The sequence below is a fragment of the Cynocephalus volans genome, chromosome 8 (assembly GCF_027409185.1).
Source record: "Cynocephalus volans isolate mCynVol1 chromosome 8, mCynVol1.pri, whole genome shotgun sequence".
Classification (NCBI taxonomy): domain Eukaryota; kingdom Metazoa; phylum Chordata; class Mammalia; order Dermoptera; family Cynocephalidae; genus Cynocephalus; species Cynocephalus volans.
Window position 1 is genome coordinate 30,299,495 of NC_084467.1, and position 13,758 is coordinate 30,313,252.

Sequence of the window (13,758 nt, forward strand, 5' to 3'; positions counted from 1 at the left end):
TGAACTATCAGCCCAAGGGAGGGGGAAGCAGAATCAGCTCCTGTGGCTACAGCCCTTGGGGTCCAGCCCTGAGCCCAGCACCACCTTTGTCTGCCTGGGCCTTGGGACCAGTGTTCAGATAGGTCCCAGCCAAGGCACAGGGAGCTAAGGACCCGGCCCCTCCATCCCAGCTGCCAGGCAGTGACGGTCATCGCCAGGTTGAATGGGAGCCCCACAGGAACCCATGCTGTCTGACTGGCCAGTGGGTCTGTAGGAAAAAGGGACACCCATAGGGTAGACCCTAGGCCCCAGTGGGTATGGAAGACAAAAGTACATGAGCCAGAGCAATTTAAATTTCCCGCTTTCACTCCCCATCCCTGCCCCAGCTCTGTCTCTGAGACCCTGAATCTCCTCTACTGTTATCTCAGGGGTCCTCCCCAGGGATTGGGACCTCTTTTCCAGGGACCTGAGTAACCAAGGTCTTGGGATCAGGGAAACGGGAGGAGCAGGCAGTGAAACGGGGATGTTATGGCCCCAAACCAGCGTTGGGCCCAGAAGGAGAAAGAGCTTGCTCACTCCCACACAGGTGGGGCACAGCTCCAGAATCCTTGGCAGGGCTGGGGTCTGGACCCCCTCTGGGGTCCGGCCTTGGAGGAACAGAAGCCTGCTCACACCTGCACCCCCTGGCCCTGCAGCTGGAGCACCCGTGCCCGCAGGGCGCTGATCCCACTGAGGAGGGCTTCTCGATGTTCAGCTGAAGAGATGCCCAAGCTGACCAGGTCCCTGGAACAAGGGCTGGTCAGACCAGATTTGCTCAGCCCCATCTGCTGCTCCTCCCACACAGGTCCTCTGCTCTCCCTCCCTTCCTTTGAACAGGGGAGGCCCCAGAATCAGGACAGGCTAGGGCTTCCTCCCATATAGGCAGGGGCAGGGACCCTGGGTTTCCCAAGCCCCAGGCCTTGACCTTGATTCCTTAGACTCACTGGGCAGTCATCTCAGTCACGGCCTCCAGGCTTCCGTAGCCAGCTGCAGTGAAGCTGTCCTTGTAGCGGCACAGGTCCAGAGCCTCCAGCCACGCACCCACAGAGCCAAAAGAGGGGAAGGTGGAGAAGGCACGGTCCGCCAGGGGGGTAGGAGGCCTGGGGATCAGAGGAGCTGTGGCCAATCGACAGCTGGGATCTCCTGAGGAAAGGCCCACTGGGAAAGACAGGGGAAAGGAAGGGCAACCAAGCCCTAGGGCTACACCTGGCTCACATGGGGGGTCCTATGCATTCCCAGAGAGGTGAAGCTTGCAAGACACTCAGGCAGGTGGAGAGCCGAGCCAGTTAAAGGTACTAGGACTATCTGGAACAATCCTGGGTTAGGATATACCTAGGACAGGATGGGAGGTGACCCGTGTTTGGAACAACTAATATTAATTTCACTTATTTTATTTACTGGAACTGCAAATTTCTTAGAACTATTACTATATATATTTATCCAGTCAGTGGTCATTGTACCTGGGATATGGGGGGCAAAATCCAGGACAAGCAGAAGAGACTAAGACAGATGTGCGGTGAGAGGTACCTGAGGCAGGTGAGAGTAACAGATCTATCTGGGAGAAGTGGTGAGCAGCTGTACATGGATAGGTGGGGGAGTACAGCTGGGGGAGGTGTACTTGGGACACATGGGGAGGCCATTCATGGATAGTGAGAGGATGGCTGAATCTGGTTTGGTTGGGGACAGATAGAAATGTACCTGGGACAGCTGGTTGTAGCACACTTCGGAGGTTCTGGGTCCTGCACCATCTTACTCAGGATGCTGTGGATCTGGGAGAACCTGGGCCGCTCACCTGGGTCCTTCTGCCAGCAGTCAAGCATCAGTCGGTGCAGTGGGGAGGGACAGTTCCTGGGGGGTGGCAGCCGGAAGCCATCCTCCACAGCCTTGATGACCTGGGCCGTGGGGGAGATCAAGCAGAGAGGAGGCTTTAGGTCCCCCCAACACACACACACACACACCAACTCAAGAAGGACTCAGGTAATGGCCAGGTAGGATCGGACGTAGACAGAGAAGAGGAGGAGCCTGGAGCTAGGAGGTCAAGGGTTAATGGGCAGAGGTCAGGGAGCTAGTGCCTGAAGTTAGAGGGAAAGAGGATCCGAAGTTAAGGAGCTGGAGCCACAGGTCACTCACATCTTGGCCAGACATGTCCCAGTAGGGCCGCTCCCCAAAGGCCATCACCTCCCACATGACGACGCCAAAGCTCCACACATCACTGGCAGAGCTGAAGTGGCCAAACTGAAGCGTCTCAGGGGCAGCCCACAGCGCCGGGCTCCGGCCACTCTGCACAGTAGGCAGGTCAGGGCAGGGAGTAGATGAGTCATGCGCACCCCACAGAGCCCCAGCTCCAGCCCCACCTGTCACCCCCAGGCAACCCCGACTCCCAGCTTCATGTCAGGGGAAGGCATGCCCACTGACCACAGGGTGGTGTCCACTCTGGTGTTTATTCGGGACCAACTGGGTGGAGGGACAGGGTGGGGGAGTGACTGTGACACAGCAGGGAAATAGCAGAAGTGGGGAGCGAGGGACTCCAGGGCAGCGTGACGGGCAACACGGGGACAGGCAGCCCAGCTGGGGAAGGGAACCCTCACCATGGTGGTGTAAACAGCTTCTGCTCGGTCCCGGGGCCCCCTCCCAAAGCCAGAGATCTTGCAGATGAGGCCATTGCTGATGAGCACGCAGCGGGCTGCCAGGCCCCGGTGGACGTAGCCTATCTCTGACAGATACTTCATGGCTGACGCCAACCCAGGCAGCAACCCCATCAGCTGCCCGGCTGCCAGCTGCCCCTCGTGCCTCTGTGGGGGCAAGGAGGGGATGGAGGCAGGGGCTGTGCACTCAGATCCTCTGGTGTGGTGTGACACCAGAGAAGTCACTTAGCCTCTGTGGGATTCAGTTTACCCTGTGACCACCAGGGCAGCCTGCTAGTGGGAATGATACTAATTCCAAGCCCCACCAAAGGGAAAAATGAGGGACCAAGAATAATGTAGTCATCAGTACCCACCCCCACAACCAGGGCCCAGGCCACTCACCCTGAGGAAGCCATCCAGGGCCCCGTGGCTCATGTACTCAGTGACAATCATCAGGGTGCTTCCTATGCCCAGGGATGGGAACACACACATGCTCGGGTGCCTGCTCCACCCTGTGTGTGTGCACATCCCCCCACTGGAGCCCCAGACTGCATCTAGATAGCCAGAACCAAGGCCAAGCTCCCCAGTCTTGCCACCTCCTGCCCGGCCCAGAATCCCCTGTGCCAAGGAACAAAAGAGGAGGCATCTGTAGGGGGACAAAGGCCAAGGTCAGGAGCTGCAAGTTTGCTAAGAAAGATCACCCCAGGTCAATGTGACCCACCCCTCAGGGTGTCACTACAAGTCAGAAGGGTCATCCCGGGTCAGAATGGCCACTCCAGGAGAGGGCCCCCTGAGTTGGTGAAAGCACGCTGAGGCCCCTGGCTGGGGTTCCCCCCCATGGCTGAGGGAACAGCCTGGAGGTACAGGAGCACCCCCTCCCACCCTACCATTTCCACCCCCATCCCTGTGGGCCAGGCAGCAGGAAGTGCAGCACCTACCTCGGGTGACGACACCCTCCAGCCGCACGATGTGGCTATGGTCAAACTGGCCCAGGGTGAGGGCCTCGGCCAGGAAGCTGAGCCTCTGCGAGTCGGAGCAGCCATCCCTCAGCGTGTGCACAGCCACGGGCAGCTCCTGGCGGCCAGGGAGCTGCAGGCAGCCATAGCACACCTCCCCAAACCGCCCTGTGGGGAAACAGCACCTCAGAAACCCCCTGGAGGCCACCTCCCTGGCCAATCAGGCAGGCTGAGCTGAGAAAGCGACTCTGGATCATGGGCTGTTTCTGGCCTGGGACTCAGAGCTTCTGAGTTCAAACCTGATAAACTGAGTATAGCAGCAGGGTGACTTGGGGCTTCACCTCTTTCCCTCTCTTGGACTCAGTTTCCTTCTCTGTGAAATAAGGATTCCTCCCTGCCCACCTCAGCAGGAGGTTTCCAAGCCTCAAAGAGAGGACATTGCACATGCCAGCACATCAAAGGTCATTAAACCCAGTGTGACCCAGGACAGATGACAATGACATCTATTCTGTCCCACTGCCCCTTTCTGGCTTCTGTCCAGAGGGTCTGGCAGCAGTGTCAGGGCATAGTGTCAGGCCTCTGAACAAAGCAGTCGCCTTCTCTGAGCACAGGAGGCTGAGGGTTTACAGACAGGGAGAAAGTCAGGCAGGAGAGTGACCCTTAGAGGGTCACTATGGGTCACCTACTGTGGGTAGGGTCACCTACTATGGGCATGCCCTGTGCTGAGTCCTGCGAAATCCCCACATCAGCTTCCTATAAGGTAGATCTCATCCCTATTTTGCAGATGAGAAACTGGGGCTCAGAGCAGAGGAGGGATGCGCCCCTGGTCAGTTGGTCAGTGGTAGAGCCAGAACTAGAATTCAGGTGTGTCTGGTCCCCAAGCTTGCAAAGGCCCTCCCCACTGCTCCAAGAAGGCTGGAGACTAAACTGCCAGTGGCAGTTTGCAGAGGTCAACCCGGAAAGGGCCTGAATGGAGAAGTCTCAGAGTGACCTTGAGGACCTGGAGAGGGTAGAAAGGCAGAGCCACAAACCCCTATGGCATCCCCTTCCCTGGAATATGGTGGGTGAGCGATTTCCTGGGTGGAGGTCGGGCTTGGTGTGGAGGAGGGGTTTCTAGACACGGGGCGGGGACTTGGGTGGAGGCGGGCTTAGAAAATAGAGGTGGGGAAGGCGTGGAGGCGTGGCTGGGGCTGGGGCGTGGCTTGTGGCGTGGGTGGGGCCTAGAGGCGGGGCTTCCGGTGGAGACAAGGCTTCCTGAATGCCCAGCTTGCCTGTTCCGAGGTTCCTGTTCAGCGTGACGCTCTTCGCATCCAGCTCCTTGGCAAACAGATGCACAGCCTGCAGCGGGTCCCCACAGCTCTGGGGGTCCAGGAACGTGCGACGTGTTGGAACTTTGACTGGGAATGCAGGGAGAGAAAGAGATGAGCCTGAGGAAAGGGGCCTCCATCGCTGGGGTGGGAGAGGGGGGTTATGCAAATGCAGCGAGGAAGAGAGCTGAGGAGTGAGGTAAGGGGAGGCCACCCCTCCCCAGCCAGGCCAGAACACTTACAGTGGAAATACAGCTCCTCTTCATCGTGGGTGCCCCCACCTCCTTTGCCATAGCTGCAGGGCCTGGGGGAGGGGTTGTGTGTGCAGTCATTCTTTCAGCCAAGTCCCCCCCAGCCCTTCCTATTTCACCAGCACCAAGGGTGGTACCTCTTTGTCCCTTCAAAAAACAAGGTCTGTGCCCCCAGGGAGAGACCTTCTTGTCCTGCTGGTTTGAAAGCATCTCCATAGTTTGACAACCTCCTCCCCATAGCACACATACCACCCTAGCCCCAGACCTAACCCCTTGCCACCGCCAACATTCCTAATTGTTTTCACTTTGAGACACAATGAAAATTCTTGCAACTCCAGAAGCACCCAAATCCACACCCCTGACTTTAAGCCTAAGGTGCCCCCGCCCACAGTTTGGTGAAAGAGAACGGATAAAACAGACCCTGCAGTCAGGGGCAGCTTCTGGTCTAGTCAGGAAAACTAACAGGGAGAGTTAACCACAAGCCTACTTGCAGGTGCCAGCAAACCAGAAGGGCAGTGCACTGTGGGGACACATGACCTGGTCCAGGGCCATCAAGGATGGCTTTCTGAGACAGAGGCAGCTGTGGACCAGAGGACTGCATCAGAATCAACAAAGCCACATGCTGGCATTGGAGCCCCCTAAGGCAGAGAGAGACTTGCTGGCCCAGATAAAGACTTTGGCTTTTGAAGAGATCCAATCAAGATGGCGGAATAGATGGTTCACAGCGTCACTCTCTCCCACAGATCAACCAATTTACAACTATAAAAATGTAACATCAGCCAAGCCAGGGCCGCTGGAGGAAGAGAGACCTATGGAGTTCATGAAGGCTGGAGAAACTATGATGACAGAAAGAAAAAGCTGCTTTGAGCGTTTCAGGCTGTGGCTGCTTTAAGGCTCGAGCTGATGAGTGCACGGAGCAGGAGCCAGCAGAAGCCACAGCTGTGCCATCCAGATGGAGTTGCTTGGAGGCAGCAGGAGAGAAGAGGGCCCCAAGACAGCAAGACCACTAATAGGGTTCCCATGGATCCATGCAGGAGTGAGGAGCCAGAACAACTGAAAAAAGGGAGCCATTCAGAGGCCATTGAGTCATTGCAAGGGACCGGCACAGGGCCCGTCGAATGGGAAGTGTTTGGAGCACGGGCAGTGGGGGAGACAGGCCCACCAGGTGAACACTGGGACACAGCAAGGACAGCTGATCTGCCCCCCAATCAGTACAGGACCACTCAGAGGAGACTGGTCAGGAATGCAGAATTGCATGGGGTGCAGTTTGACGAAAAAACTCAGGCCCAGATCAGAGATTCTACAGAATACAGATCCACCGGGTCTCTGGAGAGCTGGAAGTACCTATAAGGTCAACCATTAAACCCTGAGCTGCACAAAAAGCCTTCCCTAGGGAAACAGCAGCAAAGTAGCAATTTAAACAACCACACAGCTCAAGTACCGGTTCCCACAGGAAGTTCCCCCGTGTTAGAAGCAAAGGACAAAAAATTAGTTCTGGGCCAGGCACACCACCAGCACCTTGGGGCCTGCCTGGGAACTGGAGGCTTGGATCTGGGGACTGGACCCCAATCCCACTTCCAGGCAAACTGCACCAGTGCATCAGGGCCAGCCTGGGGACCTGAAGCATGGAGAAGAGGATCGGATGCCCCTCCCACAACCAGGCACACCACGCCAGCACCTTGGGGCCTGCCTGGGGACCTGAGGCAAGAAGGGGAACAGTCCTCTCTCCCACAACCAGGCACACTGAGCCAGCACGTTGGGGCCCACCCAGGGACCCAGGGTATGGAGTTGGGGACTGGACCTCTCTCCCACAACCAGGCACAACATGCCAGCTACTCGGAGCCCACCCAGGGAACTGGGGCAAGAAGTGGAATGGTCCTCTCTCCCACAAATGGGCACAACACACCAGTGCTTCAGGGCCCACCCAGGGACCTGAGGCATGGAAAAGGGGACTGGACCTCTCTCCCACAACCAGGCACACCAAGCCAGCACCTCGGGGCCCACTCACGGTCCCGGGACATGGAGAAGGGGACCAGACCAGCCTCTCACAACCAGGCACACCATGCCAGCACCTTGGGCCCTGCCCAGGGAATGGAGAAGGGGACCGGACCACCTTCCAAGGCACACTGAGCCTGCACCTTGGGTCCCACCCAGGGACCCAGAGTATGGAGTCAGGAACTGGACCACCCCCCCACAACCAGGCACAACATGCCAGCACCTCAGAGCCCACCTGGGGAGCTGGGGCATGGAGGAGGGGACTGGACCTCTCTCCCACAGCCAGGCATAACATGCCAGCAACTCGGAGCCCACCCAGGGAACCAGGGCAAGGAGAAGGGGAATGTTCCTGTCTCCCACAACCAGGCACACCACGCCAGTGCTTCAGGGCCCACCCAGGGACCCGAGGCATGGAGAAGGGGACTGGACCTCTCTCCCATAACCAGGCACACTGCACCAGTACCTCAGAGCCTGTCTGGAGTCCTGAGGCATGGAGAACGGGACTGGAACCTCTCTCCCACAACCAGGCACACCAAGCCAGAGCCTCTGGGCCCACCCACTGTCCTGGGGCATGGAGAAGGGGACTAGACCACACTCCCACAACCAGGCACACTGAGCCAGCGCTTCGGGACCCACTCAGGAACCCAGGATATGGAGTCGGGGACCGGACGACCCTCCCACAGCCAGGCACAACATGCCAGTACCTCGGAGACCACCCGGGGACCTGAGGCATGGAAAAGGGGACTGGAACCTCTCTCCCACAACCAGGCACACCACACCAGCGCCTTGGGCCCTGCTCAGGGACCCAGGGCATGGAGAAGGGGACCAGACCACCCTCCCACAACCAGGCACACTGAGCCAGTGCTTTGGGGCCCACCCAGGGACCCAGGATATGGAGTCGGGGACCGGACCACCCTCCCACAGCCAGGCACAACATGCCAGTACCTCGGAGACCACCCGGGGACCTGAGGCATGGATAGGGGACTGGACCTCTCTCCCACAACCAGGCACAACATGCCAGCACCTTGGGGCCTGCCCGGGGACCCAAGGCAAGGAGAAGGGGACCAAACACACCCCCACAACCAGGCATACCGCCAGTGCCAAGGAGCATGCCAAAAACAGCACCCCCACGTGGGTGGCCCACCACAGTTACCACAATAACCATGGCTGCTGCAAAAGCAGCTAGACGCCACAACTACCATGCAGATGGTCCGCCAACCACTGGAGTGCATTCACATAAGAAGAGTCACCAGCAGAGACAAAGAAAAGAAGAGGATGTCTCTTTCCACAAAACCCATTTCAGAGTGACAGAAGAAGCATCTGCTCTATGATAATATTGGGGGACCTGATCACATCTCTCAGCATTGGACAGATCATCTAGGTAACAAGTTAACAGAGTAACCATTATTCTTTCAGAAGGAGAGAAGAAATCTAGGCAATTAGAGGGGGGAGGGGGAGGGAATGGGCGAAGGGGAGAGGTTGGACAAGGGGCATAAAGAATAATTATGATTTGTAACAATATATGCTAGTAATACTGATTTAATCAACATATCTCAATGTTCAACCCCCAAAATATGTATAATCGATTTTGATTCAATAAATAAAATAAATTATTTAAAAAAAAAAAAAAGACTTTGGCTTTTAGGGCCGGCCTGTGGCTCACCTGGAAGAGTGTGGTGCTGATAACACCAAGGCCACGGGTTCGGATCCCTATATAGGGATGGCCGGTTAGCTCACTTGGGAGAGCGTGGTGCTGACAACACCAAGTCAAGGGTTAAGATCCCCTTACCAGTCATCTTTAAAAAAGGAAGAAAAAAAAAAAAAAGACTTTGGCTTTTATTCTGGGAGCAGAGGAGAGCCCCTGGGGGGGTTGGGGCAGGGGAGATCAATTGCATTTTAGAAAGACCATTCTAGCTGTTGAGTGGACGTGGCTGCTGTTGCCCCTGCAGGAGTCGGTAGTGGCTCAGGTCATGGAGTGATCATGGGCATGGACAAAGGTAAGAGGAATCAAGTGATATTAAAGGTGACAGGGGCCACAGGGTTTCCAGATTGCTGGAGGGCAGGAAGGAAGAGGGAGAAGTTGCCCAGAGGAGTTTATGGTGGTGCCATTTACCAAGATGGAGAGATGAAAAGTTCCCATTTAGACCTTTGAGTTTGTGGGGCCTGTTAATAAGCAGGGAGGATCAGTTAGAAGGGAGTTAGATGTGTGTGTGTCTGGAGCTTGGAAGAGAAGTCTTCTCTGAAGATACAAATTTGAGAGCCATGAGCATTGCCCAAGGAGAGGATGCAGCCTGAGAAGAGCAATTAGGAACAAGACTAAGGAACCCCAACATTTAGAGGTTGGGAAGAGGATAAGAAAGCCACAGAGGAGACCACAAAAAAATGCCAGAGGAGTAGAAGGAAAACAGAAGGGCAATGGGGCATAGTGATGGCACAGGAGCTGAGGAAAGGGGAAGGAAAGAGGGGAGGGGGAGAGAGGTCACATGAAGGCCCGAAGAGGAGGGATGAAGGGAGGAGTTTTCAAAAGAGAGATATGATCATATTTAGATACCAATGGGAAGGTGTAGAAAGGCTGTTGTGCCAGATGAAGTGGCCATGGGAGGGTATCAGCAGCACGGGCTCTGGAATCTGACTGCATGGACTTGCTGCCCAGCTTCTCCACTCAGTAGCTGAGCGACTGGGTGGCTCAATTTTCTCTTTAATGAAATCATGATAAAGACAGCCCCACCGGACTATTGCAAAGAGCTTTCTAAGCATGCAATAAATGTTAGCTATTATGTGGGGAAGAGAGGGGCATTATAAGTAATAATGTGTTCCCAAGATGGTGAGGGGTGAGGTTCAGTCATAGGTAGAAGGGCTGATCCTGGCTAGAAGGAAGGCACCTTGTCCAGAGCAAAGGAGGGGGAGGATGGGTGCAGAGGCAGGCAGGTTTGTAGATTTGGTGGAGAGAAGCTGTGGGACCATTGATGAGGCTAAAAAACAGGTGCAGTAGGTGTGACTGAGAGTCGGCTGCAAGGACAGGGCGTCTGCAGGCCAAAAGCAGAACCGGATCACATACATGGGGGTGCAGCAGTCTGAGGCGGGGTGGCCAGGAGGTTGGGTGGAATAGAAGAGAAGGTCCTTGGGAATGAGGAAGTCAAAGAACAGAGAGGTAAGGGGTGGGACAGGCCATCCACTGCCTACCAAAGTCACCCAGGCTGGCGATGGGACTTCTGGGAGTGAGGGGAATACCCAGAGAAGATCGGTAGAGATGAAGGGAAGGTTGAGTGGATGGAGGAGTGACAAGGGTTCATGGTTAAAAGAAAAAGAGAAGCTCCCACTGGACCACACCATCTAGGGAGAAGTGGGTAAACCAGGACGGACTGGGGAGGGAAACTGGAGGTGAGGGGCCACGGCACAGAGCAGGGGCTGCAGGGACGGGTGAGAGGTGCTACAGACAGTCTGCAAAGTCGGGATATGCGTGCCAGAGAAGTCTGCCTCTCTACCCCTCAGCACTGAGCTGGGCAGATTCTCCCCCTCTCAGTGCAGCATGATTCTGAGTAAGTTTTGAAATTCGCCACCAGCTTACTCTGCCTGCTGTAGTGCACCTGCCTCCAAGGCACTCCTGGGCAGCTTCCCCTGTCCTGCAGAGCCTCTGCCTGGAAGACATGCTCCTTGCTCATTTCTCTTTCCTCCTTCTGCCTCCCAGAGCCCCTAAGCACAAAGCTGGGACAAGACACTGTCAGCTCCTGGCTATCTCTGCTTTTCCAACAGGTCCAGCATATGAACCTTTAAGCTCCTTAAGGAAGGAACTCCCTACTCTTGTCCTGCCTTCCTGACTCACCTGGCCCAGGCAGAGTTGGCTCTCAGACCAGCAGGATATTGTCCTCTCCTCCTCAGTCACTTTCAGTGCCTCAGTCAAGGCCAAGCAAATGGCCAGTGCCAAATGAATGCGCACTGTCCCTCCAGCCCACATGCAGTTCCAGGACGCTGAGCCATGCTGAGATGTAGTTCCCCAGCGGGCACATTGCTCTCTTCTGCTCCACCCACTCCAGCCCATCTCACGCAGACTTTCCAACCTCTCCAATCTGCTGACCTCAGCCCCAGCCTGGGACCACCTGGCATGCCTCTGCGTGCAGCACAGCGTGGCCTGAGGAGAAGGAGGGCTATATGCTATGAGGCCTCTGCTGTGTGCAAAAGGACTGGAATCTTCTCTCAACCAGACTCGAGTTCTATGTCTTTCCCCCTCCTCCCATCCTCTTTCTCTGCCCATTCTCCAGCAAGCTGCTTTCTGCTGGCGGTGGGGGGCTTCTGGCTTATGAGTTCTCCTCCCTGTCCTCCCCCCTCCCACGCACACACACAATTTCTGCTTTTCTTCCCTTTGCCTGTGTTCAAGGGCCTCGAGATCCCTTGGGGGCAGGGGCTGGGGGGCCTCTGAGTGCCTCAGGAGAATCCTAATCACACTGGAACAGCTGGAGCATGATTCCATTCTCAGTGATGCCTTCTGACATTTAATGAGTTAAGGAGCTAAATCCCCTTCATCCCAGAGTGGCTGAACTAGCTGCAGTGCTGGCTGCAGCATGAGCAGTGAGTGGGGGAGAGCCAGGACTAGCCATGCCTGGGTCTATACAGCAGTGTGCTCACATGTGCAAATCTGCATGTGTGCAAAGCAGGTGCAGATAGAGGTGCCAGTGAGCACAGGTTAGTGCACAAGGACATGACCCACCAGGGGCCACCCAGGTGGAGACCAGCCACCTACCTCCTCCAAACAGCCAGCACGCTCATCACGGAGCCCAGGACAAGGAGGGCTGAGATGGTCACCACAGTGATGACAACTGCAGGGCTCTGGTCCCTGGACCCTGAGATAGCTGGGAGGAAAAGCACAAGATTGAGACAGGCAGGGGACCAGGCTCCTGGGCAAGCCCCAGGACAGATTCCTGTTCTCACCTCATAGCAGGATTCCCACAGCACCTGTGCCTCCCAGCAGCACAGGGACCAAGGCAGCCCACTGACCACAGTGGCACCTGGAGTCCCAAGAGCTTCCTCTGCTCTGAGAGCAGGGCACCTCCACCATAGCCCAGCTCCAAGAGAGAGGAGCAGGAAACCAGGCAGGTGGGGCCAGGCCTCTATTTATGCCTTTCAGATGGGCAATGAGAGACTTAGAGAGAGGGGTCTAGAAGACCCTAGGCCTTCAGCCCCACCCGTCCACCCATCCATCCATCCATCCATCCATCCAACATATGTGCCAAGCTGGCACTAGTACTGGGGAGACAGCTATGAACGAGCCAGAGTCCTTGCCCTGGAGGAGTACAAGGACCCGTGGGGGAGACAGAAACAAAAACCTTAACTGTAGAATGAAAATAGAAACAGAGAAATGAGCAGAGCTGAGCAGAGGCACAATAACTTCTTCCCAAGGCCAGGGAGGAAGGCTCCCAGAAGAGGGGTCATCCAAACTGGACCTGGAGGATTGACAGGTTTTTGCTGACACTTAGATGCACATGGTAGGTCTGGAAAATGGCAGGTCATCCCGCGTGGCTGGAAAACAGACTGCATGGAGGCAGAGAATGGCCAGAGGGCAGGAGGATGAGGGCACTGGAGGGGACAGAACCCAGAAGGCCTTGAGTGCTACACTAAGGAGTATGAACTTCATCCTGAGGGTCACAGGGAGCCAGGGAGCAGTAGATACTTCCTTCCTGAGCAGAAAAGGAATGAGGGCTTCTGCTGAGCTGGCGGTGAGGATGGAGGGGAGGTGCTTGAGAGAGGTGAAGGTTCGGAGTCACTATTAAAAATGGGGAAAGTACTGGTGGCCCTGAAGATTCCAGTAAGATTGGAAAAGTCCGCCACTGCAGGCAGCCTTAGCATGGGACAGGAGAAGGACGGCCCAAGTGCTGGGACTGACAGGGCAGGTGCAGCAAGACATCCAGGGAATGAGGGCTGGTAGAGCCGGTGACTGTTCCTGACGGGAGAATTTGCAGTGGCTGGGTAGGGACAGTGTGGGGCCAGGAGGGGCTGAGGGCCTGGGAGATGAGGTAGGATCCAGAGAGCTGCCTTTGGGATGTCACAGAGCAAGTGAGGAGGGACAGAAGAAGAAGGGAAAGTTAGATGCCAAGAAGGCCATGGAACCAGGAGGGCCAAAGTGGTCACCATGGTAATGACAACTGGAGGGATTTCAAAGCCCTGGGCTCCAGAGGCAGAGGACAGGGAACAAGGTTTGGCTGGTGGCAGAAGGGGAGAGGAGCTGCCCAAATGTGTCTGAAATGAGGCATCTTTTTTTTTCTTTTTTTTTTCTTAAAGATGACCGGTAAGGGGATCTTAACCCTTGACTTGGTGTTGTCAGCACCACACTCTCCCAGTGAGCTAACCGCCACCCCTATATGGGATCCGAACCCGTGGCCTTGCTGTTATCAGCACCGCACTCTCCCGAGTGAGCCACGGGCCGGCCCTGAAATGAGGCATCTATGTGTGCACAGAAGTGGGGGATGAGATAAAGACGGTTGTGGTGGCCAGCCTCTGAGATGGCCCTCCCGGGTCCCACCTCCTGGTGTCATTCCCCCTGAGTGTGGGCTGAACCTACTGACTCACTTCTGGTGAATACTACATGGCAAAAGTGATGGATGCCACTTCCAAG

General features: G+C 56.0%; 1 protein-coding gene across 1 annotated transcript in view; it reads right to left on the reverse strand.

Moving 5' to 3' along the window:
* Positions 1-647: 647 nt before the first annotated feature.
* The window catches only part of EPHA10 (EPH receptor A10), a 41,291-nt gene continuing 28,180 nt past the window's right edge, over positions 648-13,758 (reverse strand). Inside the window, exons 8-17 of the mRNA XM_063105691.1 lie at positions 11,890-11,998; positions 5,148-5,209; positions 4,870-4,995; positions 3,581-3,766; positions 3,045-3,106; positions 2,607-2,810; positions 2,149-2,298; positions 1,717-1,910; positions 963-1,118; positions 648-762 (exon numbers count right to left, since the gene is read on the reverse strand). Of these exons, the coding sequence (XP_062961761.1) occupies positions 648-762; positions 963-1,118; positions 1,717-1,910; positions 2,149-2,298; positions 2,607-2,810; positions 3,045-3,106; positions 3,581-3,766; positions 4,870-4,995; positions 5,148-5,209; positions 11,890-11,998 (1,364 nt within the window). The remainder of the gene's footprint in view (positions 763-962; positions 1,119-1,716; positions 1,911-2,148; positions 2,299-2,606; positions 2,811-3,044; positions 3,107-3,580; positions 3,767-4,869; positions 4,996-5,147; positions 5,210-11,889; positions 11,999-13,758) is intronic.